Here is a 12,558-nt window from a genome sequence, read left to right on the forward strand (position 1 = left end):
AATTGGTGCCCTCTGCGGATGAAGGAATGGCCTGAGCTTGGCCCGCAGCCCATCCAGGGCACTTTCCCCTTCCATCGAAGACGTGGTGGAAAGGGAAGGGTTAGAGTAGCCTTCGATCCTTTGCTTCTCGGGCCTGGGGAGATGGGGTATTTCCTGATGGTTTAGTTTTTGGAAATTCCAGACCCAGGTGTTTTCCTTTTGATCCAGCTTTGGGAAGTCAGCACGAATTGGCCTTAGATCTCTTGCCCCCGGACCTTGGTGTGTGACTTTGATTCAGCTTTAGGAAGTCAACACAAATTGTCCTTAGATGCCCTGTCTGCAGACCCTATTACCTATTATCCTGTCCCACCGTGGTTCAGAAAACTGATATGCTTAAGTGTTACTTGGTACATTAGGAGCAAAGGAGGAATCTGACTTTTTTTCCCCCATCATTGAGATTATCTGAGTAATTGAGAAGTACCAGTAAACCCACTGAGTTCCTGTTAAATAAATTATTTATTCTGGCACTTGTTTTTGAGACAGGGTCTCACTCTGTAACCCAGGCTGGAGTACAGTGGCACGCTTACGGCTCACTGCAGCCTTTATGTCCCCAGACCCAAGCGATCCCCTCATCTCAGCCTCCCTAGTATCTGGGAATACAGGCATGCAGCACCATGCCTGGCCAATTTTTGTATTTTTTGTAGAGGCGAGGTTTTGCCATGTGTCCCAAACTGGTCTCAAACGCTTGAGCTTAAAGGATCTGCCTTCCTGGGCCTCCCAAGTGTTGGAATTTCAGGTATGAGCTATTGTGCCTGGTCTCTGGCATTTGTAAAAGAACAATAAGTCAGACTTTATTCAAGACCATCATGATAGATGTAGGGATCATTCCAGTGGGGTTTTGCAGTGAAAGGGAGAGAGTGGGCTCAACTTGGAAAAGAACGAGGAAAGGTAGGCATGTTATAGCCAAGTAGCAGTGTTGGGGTGCAGGGGGCAGTCAGTGGATAGAAAATTACTAAGAGGAAACATTGAGGCTTCTGGTTAAACTGACCTAACAAGATTCTTGCTGAAGGCAGGCCAGGGTTATCAGACATCCATTACCTGGAGGGTTGTGGGAGATGTGGCCACCCAATCAGATATTAGAATGGGGATTCTGGCTAAACTGACTTAGCAGATTTTTAATTGGACAATGTAGAGACAAACACTGAAGGCCAAAAGCCAAGCCTGGATGAGAAGAGAGTTCAGAAGAGCCTAACTAGAGTTTGGTCAAGGAAAGAATCTTTGCCACTTTTGATTGTTTGGTGTATATCCTTTTGTATCTGATAAAATATTAAATAACCATATTGCAATAGCTTGGTTATATATAGTGAGATAATATTTGTCATAATGTGATCATGTGTATTTTTAAAATGAAAATGAAAGTTGAGGCCAGATGTGGCGGCTCATGCCTGTAATCCCAGCACTTTGGGAGACTGAGGCAGGCGGATCACTTCAGCTCAGGAATTTGAGACCAGCCTGGGCAACAGGATGAACGAAACCCTGTCTCTACAAAAAATACAAAAATTAGACAGGCATGGTGGTGCATGCCTGTCATCCCAGCTACTAGGGAGGCTGAGTTGGGAGAATCACTTGAACCCAGGAGTTCGAGGCTGCAGTGAGCACGGTGATTGTACCAATGCACTCCAGCCTGGGTGTGAGAGTGAGAACTAGTTTCAAAAGAAAAAAAAAAAAAAACAGATGTATGTGTTTCAGAAAACTCAAAAAAGATTATTTTCACATTCTGATTGTTACCTGATGCTAAATAAATAAACATGCTAACTAGAGTCACAGTTTCCAAGGATTTTATAATTTAAAATTGATACCTCAATATAAGTAAGCCTGGTGAAGGCCACTTAACTGGGAGTTGGAAGGCCTGGATTCTCATCCAAGTTCTTTTTCGCTATCGTACTTTGAGTGAGTTCTTATCTTGGGGGCTTCTCTTAAAGGTAGGAAGCAATCCCATTTGCAATAGCAACAGAAAAAATGCAATTCATAGAAATAAACTTAATCGAAGTGACTTGTACGCTTCAATAAAGCGTTGATGAAGGACATTAAAGAAAACATTGATAAATAAAAAGATTTCTTTTGTTCATGAATTGGTAGAGTTAATGTTGTTGCAATGTTCATACTACCCAAAAAGATCTATAGATTAAACGTAATCCGTATCAAAAATTCCAGTAGCATTTTTTTTTTTTTTTTTGTGATGGAGTCTTGCTCTTTCACCCAGGCTGGAGTGCGGTGGTGCCATCTTGGCTTACTGCAACCTCCGCCTCCCAGGCTCAAGCAATTCCCTGCCTCGGCCTCCTGAGTAGCTGGGACTACCGGTGTGTGCCACACCTGGCTAATTTTTTGCATTTTTAGTAGAGACGGGATTTCACCATGTTGGCCAGGTTCATCTCGAATTGCTGACCTCAGGTGATCTGCCCACCTCGTCCTCCAAAAGTGCTGGGATTGCAGGCATCAGCCACTGCACCTGGCCTCCTATAGCATTCTTTACAGAAATAGAAAAAAAAAATCTTGTGGAACCCCAAAAGAACCCAAATAGCCATAGCAGTCTTGAACAAGAAGAAAAAAACTGAAAGTATCATATTTTCTGATACCAAAATATATTACAAAGCTACAGTAATCTTAATAGTATCGTACTGGCATAAAAACAGACATATAGACCAATGAAATGGAATAGAGACATGAGAAATAAATCGGTGCATTGACAGTCAGCTGATCTTCAACAAGGGTGCTGAGAACATGGAATGGTGAAAGATAGTCTCCGTAAAAAGTAGTGTTGGGAAAACTGGATATCCTCATGCAGAAGAATAAAATTAGACCTTATTTTACACCATGTACAACAACTAACTCAAAATAGACTAAAGACTTTAATATAATACCTAAAACCAAAAAGTACTAGGTAAAAAAAAAAGCCTGATGATATTGGTGTAGGTAATGATTTAAGTACATAGGGGACTCATGCAACTCATAGCAAAACTCAAATAACCTGATTAAAAAGTGAGAAAGCACCTAAATATCTAATAGGTGTGTGAAAAGATGCTCAGCATTAATAATCACCAGGGAAATGCAGATCAAAACCACAATAAGATATCCCCTCACACCTGTTAGAATGGCGAGATTGTTGACCAGAATGTGGAAAAGTGTTGGCCAGAATGTGGAAAAAGAAATACTCTTGTACACTATTGGTGGGAATATCAATTGGTATAGCCACTTTGGAGAACAGTTTAGAGGTTCCTCAAGAAATTAAAAATAGAATTATCTTTATGATACAGCAATCTCATTTCTGGGTATATTTCCAAAGAAAATGAAATCAGTATCTTGAAGAGATGCCTGCACTCCCATGTTTGTTACAGCACTATTCACAAAAGTCAAGATATGGAAACAATGTGAATGTCCCTTGACAGATGAATGATAAAGAAAATGAGATACGTATGTGTGCATGTGCAGCATACACAATGGAATATTATTCATCCTTATAAAAGGAAGTGCTGTTGTTTGCAACAACACAGGTGAACCTTGAGAGCATTATACTAAATGTGAAATAAACCAGTCATGCAAAGACAAATACTGTATGATATCAGTTACATGTGGAATATAAAATAGTCAAACTCACAGAAATAGAGAGTAGAGTGGTGGGTGCCAGGGGCTGGAAAGAGTGGGAAATGGGGAGATACTGGTCAAGGGATAGAAAGTTCTGGAGATCTAATGTACAGTAATGTGACATTATTGATAGTTGATAGTGTATTGTATACTTGATATTTGCTAAGAGGGTAGATATTACATGTTTTTACCACATATTTTTTGAATGATGACTATTTCAGGCGATGGATATATTAACTTGACTGTGCTGATTATTTCACAGTGTGTATGTATATCAGAACATTGTTGTATATCTTAAGTGTATGCAATTTTTATTTCTCAATTTGTACCTCAATAAAACGTAGGAGAAAAAAATGGAGAATTTTCTCTTCAGTCCGTTTTTGTGAGTTGGAATCAAGAGCAAATGAGATGTTCTGTAAGTTCCTCGAAACTCATTCTAAAAACAGAGAATGATTCTTGACCTTTTAAAAGATGATTTAGACCCCTTTGAAAGCTGAGAATCTGTTGGAAAAAAAAATTTTGAAGTGTTGGAGTATCATGAATCCCCTAAGTCCTATCCATAATTTCTAAATTATCAACTCAGGGTAAGGAAAAGGAGCAGAACTATACATAATCTAAAATGTTAGCTAATTTATAAAATTTTCATAGTTCACTTCAAATTTAAGTTTTGCTCTGGGGGTTTCCAGGACTTTAAATACTAGCACATAGTAGGTTATTTTAACATATTTGTTGAAATATTTATATATGGAAGACATATTTTTCAAGAATAAGATACATTGGACATCTTTGTACTGTACTAACTTTTGTTATTTTGCAGAATAACTGCTCATCCCAGCCCTTTGCCTATGTGTTAGCACTGTTTCCAGCAGTTGGGCACTTGAGAATGTGCTGAGTGCTCTTTGCACAGTAGTCATTCAGTGCAAACAAGCCATTGGTAGAGTTGTAGGCACCATTTGTCTGTCTCCTCTTCACCTGTGATGAATCACATCCTGTCCCCCTGTTAGCTACAGTGCCTCAGCATATGCCTGTAGTCAAATATGGAATTCACTCAAAATTCTCAAGGGCAAGTGTGTTTGAAATTCTTGTTCTTATAGTTTTAAAATCAGTAGGCAGATGTTTAGTAAATAAAACTGTAACCTTGCTGTAGTCCTTCGTTTCTTAAGAAATGGCATACTGGCTTATGTGGTTCTGTAGCAAAATTAAAAATTAATCTCAGGTGATGCCTGCTTTTCTATGGATTAAAAAACAAATGTCCCTTCATCCAAAATCTGCATACCCAGAATGTCCTCCCACCCTTCCTGGTTCCTTTTATAAGATATCCTATTTTTGTATCTAGACTTAACCAATTACTGGCATTGTTAGTAGTGGTTAAAAAGGGGTAATGATGCTTTCTGAAAGCTTATTGTTATTGATTCTGTATAAACTTTAACTCAGTGGTTAGTTTGTGTATTTTTTTAACTGCAGCTCCAGCAAGGGATACATTTTGCATTATGATTCAGTACACATTCATACACCCTTATCTGAAATAAACATCATGAAACAAGTTATTCTTTTCTTATCGTCTATTTTTTTCTATTCTATTTTACTTCTTTGAAAAATGTGCATCATTATCCACTAAATGATTTAACATGACTTACCAAACTATAGAAAGTAGTCTTCAGTCACATGATCATTTTCACTGTCCTTTTATGATTTATAAGTTAGGATATTATTGTGTTTAATGTGCACATTTTAATCTATAATATATACTGTTCTTCAGGTACTCAAGGTATACTTGAATTTTCTAGCAAAAAAGTAATTATAAATTAAATAACTAAAAATAGAAAATGTTGTGAGGTTTTGGGGTTTTTGATTGTCTTCGATGTTTTGAGATTAGGATAAAGTTTGTTTTTTCATTATTTTTACATTAACCATTAAGAAGTCTGTTAATAGTAAGTTTTGTGATCCCTTTATGTTTTTATTTTATTTATTTATTTATTTAAAGACAGAGCCTCTGTTACCCAGGCTGGAATGCAGTGGGTGATCTTGGCTCACTGCAACCTCAGCCCCTCAGGCTCAAGTTATCTTCCCACCTCAGCCTCCTGAGTAGTTGGGACTATAGGCACACACTACCATACCTGACTAATTTTTGTATTTTTAGTAGAGATGGGGTTTTGTCATATTGCCCAGGCTGGTCTCGAGCTCCTGAGCTCGAGCCATTCGCCTGCCTCGGCCTCCAAAACTGCTGAGATTGCAGGTGTGCACCACTATGCCCAGCGCCTTTGTTTTTGAACTTGATATGACTAAACTAATTGGAAACATTTGCTACTTGTCTGATTAATGTTTTACATTTTATACAAATTGTGGCAAAGTGAGTAGGAACTTCCAGTGCTATGATTAATAATTTGTCCTTCAGGGGGATTCATCAAATTTTGCTTCTCTATCTTTTCTGTTTAAAGAAGTAGAAAGATATATTTTAGACAGAATTTTCTATTTTGCAAATTTCTTATAAGCTCTTACATGCATGCTTGACCTAGTCAAGATGATGATGTTTTGACTGTTCATGTATTGACATTTTCCAACAGAATTAGAAGTGTGTCTCACCAACCAGCCAAGATGAACATGGTGAAGAGGATCATGGGGCGGCCGAGGCAGGAGGAGTGCAGCCCACAAGACAACGCCTTAGGGCTGATGCACCTCCGCCGGCTCTTCACGGAGTTGTGCCATCCTCCCCGGCACATGACTCAGAAGGAACAAGAAGAGAAACTGTATATGATGCTGCCAGTGTTTAATAGGGTAAGTGCAGGTTGCCAGACACACACCTTCCAGGACTGGGAGGTACTACAAGAATCTGAAGGTTACTGGTAAGCCATAGGTAGAAAAAATGATAGGATGAGTTAGTTTTTAAGAAGTTTGTTGTTCTAGTTTCATCTTTCCAGTTTGCTATAAAGCAATGTGACTTGATGTGAAACTGGTCAGAATAAACTACATTCAGTGAGACTTTTTGATTTTTAACAGGTAAAGTGCAAGCTGTGAACCATTGTTTAAAATGTCCCTGTTATGGTTGAGTTTTGGAAGAGGAATAGATTGTAAATTATCAATTGTGTTATTTCTGTTATCTTTTAAAGTGATGATTTTATTACATCAAATGGTACAACTGCCCAAGCCCTTTGTACATTTTAAAAAGTCATTACAATTTGCTATTGTCTAAGAGATACTATAAGAGGATGGTTGTAGGCTATAGATAAACCAAATAGAATTAATGTTTTAATGTATTTTGTAAATTACATGTAGCAAACTTGTTGGGTGTTTTTAAAATAACTTTTTTTAGGCCAGGCGCAGTGGCTCACACCTATAATCCTAGCACTTTGGGAGGCCAAGGCAAGTAGATCACCTGAGGTCAGGAGGTTGAGACAAGCCTGGCCAACATGGTGAGACCCCATCTCTACTAAAAATACAAAAATGAGCCAGGCATGGTGGCAAGTGCCTGTAATCCCAGCTATTCGGGGGACTGAGGCAATAGAATCTCTTAAACTCGGGAGGCAAAAGGTTGCAGTGAGCTGAGACCATGCCGTTGCACTCCAGCCTGAGTGACAAGAGTGAAACTCTGTCTCAAAAAAAAAAAAATAATAATAATAATAATAATAATAATAATTTTTTTATGTGTATCAAAAGTTCACAAATATATCATTTAAAAGAGTCAGATAGTTTCACAGGCTTATAGGTGCTCTCCTGCTGTTCACCACTAATTGCTGTTGCCATGATGGGCTTTTAAATAACGTATTTTTACTGCTGTTGGTTGTGTAGTTTTAATTGACTTCCTACTGAGGAATATGAGAATTAGCTTTTTTCTTCCTCTCCCTCCGAACAGTAACATACATACATACACTCATTCATACACGCTGCCCTTCTCATCGTTTCCCTATAGTTATACTGCTTGCGTAAGCAGTAATCAGTGTTTGCTCTCTACTGATAGTGGTGTAAATTTAAATTTATTCAAAGATGAACCTTATATTATACTACCTTTATTTTTCTATTATTATAGAACTTGTTTTCCTCAGACTTCATAACTGTCTCAATTTCTTTCTCTCCATGTCTCTGTTTCTTGGTTTCCCTTCTCTCACTCTTTTTCCTCCTTCTCTTTCTCTCTCCCTCCCACATTTTCTCTGCCTTGCCCTGTCTCTGTCCTTTTCATCCTGTGTCTCCCTGCCTTCCCCTGTTTCCATTTCTTTCTTCCTATCTCTGTCTGTCTCTCTCTATGCCTTTATCTCTCTCTTCTCCATCACTGTCTTTCTCTGTCCTCCCATTTCTCTCTTTATCTCCTCTCTGTCCCTATTTCTCTCCCTGTCTCTGACTCTCCCCTTTCTCTTTTTCTTCTCCCCTGGATCTCTCTTTTTCCAGATCTATCTCCATGCCCTTGGCTATGCCTTTCTCCACACCCACCCCCTCACCCTGTGCCCCAATCTCTGACTGGCTGTATCCCATCTAGTCTCACTTCTTGTCTATATTATTTTCTCTGTTCATCTATCTTTCTGTATGAAATTTTCTAGGCTCTTCCTTTTCTCGTTACTTTGAAATTTTATTGTGGCTTCAGCTTAAGCCTTCTTAATCTGAAAACTTGTATTGTTCAGTCTGGGTAAATATTCTGAAAGATTTCTTTGAGAATATTCTCCCCTATATCGTGTATGTTCCCCCTTTTCTGGACTTCTGTCAATCAAACGTTAGCTCTTTTAGAGTAGTGTTGTGCTGTTACTATCCCAGTTTTAATTTCCTTGAATTCTTTCTTGTTTTATTATTACTATTTTATTTATTGTTTTAGTATGTCTCATGTTCAGTAGATAGACTGTCACTTAATCTCCAGTGTTTACATATCAGTGTTCTTGTCTTTGATTTGCAGTGATACCTCGCTTCTTCCTCTTAAGGAACTAGACTTCTAATTGTCTACTGCACTGGGGAGGAACAGTCACCTTCAGTTTCTGGGCCATAAAATAATAATGTCAACCTTATTGGGTTGTCGTGAGAGTTAAATTCAGATAACATACTTACAGCACTTAATAAGTGTTTATCCCAAGAAATGTGTACCTATTATTATTGTTATTATTGTATCTATTATTGTTTTTATTACATGAATCTATTATTATTTTTGTTGTTGGGAATACTAGTGAAAGGGAATGAGTGAGAAAGAGAGTTGAAAGGGGGCAGTAAAAGAATTGATTAGTATTGTCAGCTCAGTGAAGGCTGGAGATGATAAATTTATACTAGACCTTATCTGTACTGGCCTGTGTGAAAAAGTAGAGAAAGCAATACCTGATTTATTGAGATTGAGGTTTTTATAGGCTGGTAAGGCAGAAGGGCAAGAGTGCAAGGAAGGTTAGTTCACATATCACCCATGAGCTTGTGTTGGATACAACAGGAAGAGGATAGAAACATTAATGCATTTAGAGAATGTACATTTCCTTACTTATGAAATAATAGGATAGATTATCTGCCAAGAATGATAGAGGGAGGAGATGGTAGAGTAGGAACGTGAGAAGAGGTGGGGAAAGGTTTAAAATAGCTCTTTTAAAAATGGGAGGGAGAACTATGGCAAGCCATTGTTTTAAGCCCTATTCAGGGAAGTTACTAATTTTTATTACCGGGAAGTTAATTTTTATTACTTGGAACTTTGTTTTGTTTTTAAATCTTATTTTTGTTTTACTTTAATGTCATGATGTGCTATTGGTTACTGAGTAGTTTGAGGTAATTTCCTTTTCATAGACTTAGGAATGTTTACAAGGTAATGAGAATGTTTAGAGCAGTTAAGGGAATTGTTCTTGGATATTAACATGAATTATTAAGTAATATCCTACATATGTATTTATCCCATATATTTCATCAGTTAGGCTTCCACAGTCTACTAGACTAGAAGAATCTTAGGAATATTTGTTTTTTTAATAAGCACATATGAGATGCTTTAATAATTATTCTCTATCTATTTATAATGTTTGACTTAGTTGTCTTATGTCCTATGTTATTGTCTCGTTAACTATTAACAAATTCTCTCAAAAGTTTTTAATTGGTTGATTAGAAACATGTGTGTGCAATGCTTTAACCCTCTAATATAATGAGTGATTTGAATATCACAAAGGTTCAGTAAACTCTTAACTAATGAAAAGATAGAAAGTTATATCTGTACTGTTGTGACTAATTTGAAAAATGTATTATTTTAAAAAAATTCTTATTCATTGGATATAATTAATAAACTAAAATTGTTCTTAGACACCATTTCCATTAAATTTGGAAATATGTAGCCGTATCTATTTAACATTTGGCCATTTGTGCTTGAACATTCTCCACTAGTGAGAAATACCTTTGATGAGTGAGTAGCTCAGTATGTCGCTAGAGCCAACCAGTTCTTACCATGATTTCTAAAAAGGAATTGTGGTGTTGATTGTGAGACTTTGCTTGATTAGAGCTAAATGGTGAACAAGCTGAAATAGACATGGACACCTAGCTACAGACTAGTTAGACATGGACAACTAGCTACAGACTAGTTTTTAAAGTATGCTTAATAGTGTTATTTCAGTGCATCATTTTTGCCTTTGAGAGACATGGGTTGGGAAATGACATGTATGGAGTCTTTTTTCTGGGCCAGGTCTCATGCTGGGTTCTCGAAATGCCTCCTGTTTTCTTCATTACAGTCCTACAAGGAGGCTGCTGTTATCTTCCCTCTTACTGATTTGCTCAAACTGAAAGATTATAGTGAAGTCTGAAAATAGCTGAGTAATATTTATTCAGCACTCTTAAAAATAATTAACCTTTAGTCCCAGAACAAAAGCTGACAAAGAAAACATTTGGTTTAAACTTGTCAAAATGAGTAACATTTTAGTTGTCTAAAAATTCGTAACTGCCACTGCTGCCACTGTTAATTACTGTACTATTTATTATATTTTGTTGTATATTTTTAAAATGTAATGTTTACCAATTAGATCTTCTGTAAGAAACTCTCCTTATTTTTTAACGTAATTCCAATTTATGTTTGAGAAGCATGTAAATGTAATACAGTGTCCTTTTTAAATCTCTTACAAATTATCATTACTTTTAAATTTGTTGGCTTAAGAGAGAGGTCACCCAAACTTAGAACTAAATAAGAGAGAGATCAGAAGGCAGACAGATGAATTATTTTGTTGCAGCTTTATTACTTATTATGTAATATCAATACAGTTGATACTGGAGAGTGTGGCTTGGGTCTGTGCAATAAAGGACTTGCTGAATTCAGCCCTGAAATAGTCATGTTTACTTACCCAGTCACTGGCAAAACTGGACAGTCGCAGGCCACAGCCAGAACAGATGAGAATGCATATTCTTATGAGGCAGGCAGAGCCCAAAAGGAGAGGACGGGACTGAGTTAGGCATTCTGTTCTTCTCAGACTGTCATCTGATGGTCCTTCTTAGAAACAAAAAGAGCATAAGATAAATCTTTCCTTAATCATTTATATTAATTGATAAGGAACCTTAACTGATTTACCATATGAAATAAAGCAATTACATCTTCATTGTTAATGTTTTAACATTGTTATTTATAGCAAATTATTTTAGGACTAATGATGGCCAATAGTCTGACTTAAATTTAGATGTAACACATATTTAGGAAACAAAAGCCTCCATTTTTAAAAATTTTGTAAACATTCCAACCTCTCCTTTATTAGTCATATTTAATATATTTTTATTGAATAGCACCATTCAGTAACAAGTATATATTGAGCCTTTTTGAATGCCATTAGAGAACATCATTAATTTGTTTTCCCTGAGTGCCAAAAATGTCTGGTTGAAGAGGTGCCAGGAAATCTTCTGAAATCTATTTAGGTGGATATTAAAAATGATTCTTTTAAAAATAAGTCAAACCTTGCTATTTTTCTGTAAAGATGAACACTATGCAAAGTTACAGTGCTAGGGCTCATGCACAGTTTGAGAAAAATATAGTACTGAGTGATTAAGAGCCTGACTTGAAATCAGATAGATGTAGTTTTAAATTCTGTCTGGATTACCTCCTGTTTTAAGTTAACTTATCTAACTCTTAATTTCTTAAGTGTAAAATGAGGCTACTAGTAGAACCTATTCTGTAGGATTTTATGAGACTTAAATGACACCAAATTCTTGAATAGTACTAGGCAGATTTTAAATGGATATTGTATGGTAATTATTGTTATTTCTAGTGAATTTGCAAGAAGGCATTTTTGTTCTTCAGTACTGTTTTTTTTTTTTTTTTTTCAATCTGTTATGAATTTCACATATCTATTCTAGAATCAGCCCTTTTGAGTTGAATGTGTTACCTGTTCTCTTGCCCAACTTTCTTCCTCTGCAGAACCAGACATTTTTTGTCATTGTTTGTTTGAGGCCAGGTCTGGCTCTGTTGTTGCCCAGGCTGGAGTGCAGTGGTACCATCTTTGCTCACTGCAACCTCTGCCTCCCAGGTTCAAGCAGTTCTCATGCCTCAGCCTCCCAAGTGGCTGGTACTGTAGGCATGTAACACCACACTCGGCTAATTTTTATATTTTTAGTTGACATGGGGTTTCACCATGTTGGCCAGGCTGGTCTCAACTCCTGACCTCAGGTGATCTACCTACCTCAGCCTGCCAAAGTTCTGGGATTAAGTCGTGAGCCACCGTATCTGACCTAGAACCAGAAAAATTTGACAAGTAGTCAGTACTCCCTGAGAGTGAGCACACCTTCTGACACCCAGCTTCATGCTGCATCCTCTTTGGCAAACATTTATGTAAATGATGGAAGCATTATATAGTTTCAAGAAATACCACTACTTACTGAAAGTAGTGAAAACATACCTAATACTTTTAGATTTAATTTTTGAAGTCAATCACAAAAACTACACTGTTTTCTTTGCTACCTTATCCATTCAATATTATCTGCAATGTCAGATTCATGCTTTAGTTCCTCTATCCCTCCAATCTTATCGAATTG

The 12,558-nt window shown here is 37.1% G+C and overlaps 1 protein-coding gene across 5 annotated transcripts in view; it reads left to right on the forward strand.

The window, feature by feature from the left end:
* Window positions 1-12,558, forward strand: part of WDFY3 (WD repeat and FYVE domain containing 3) — a 315,830-nt gene that overhangs the window by 117,542 nt on the left and 185,730 nt on the right. For all 5 annotated transcript variants that reach the window (XM_023222515.2, XM_023222514.2, XM_023222517.2 and 2 more), the window contains one exon: window positions 6,186-6,396. In XM_023222515.2, coding sequence (XP_023078283.1) covers window positions 6,217-6,396 — 180 coding nt within the window. In that variant the 5' untranslated portion in view covers window positions 6,186-6,216. The remainder of the gene's footprint in view (window positions 1-6,185; window positions 6,397-12,558) is intronic.

This window comes from Piliocolobus tephrosceles, chromosome 3 (genome assembly GCF_002776525.5).
Source record: "Piliocolobus tephrosceles isolate RC106 chromosome 3, ASM277652v3, whole genome shotgun sequence".
In the NCBI taxonomy this organism is placed as follows: domain Eukaryota; kingdom Metazoa; phylum Chordata; class Mammalia; order Primates; family Cercopithecidae; genus Piliocolobus; species Piliocolobus tephrosceles.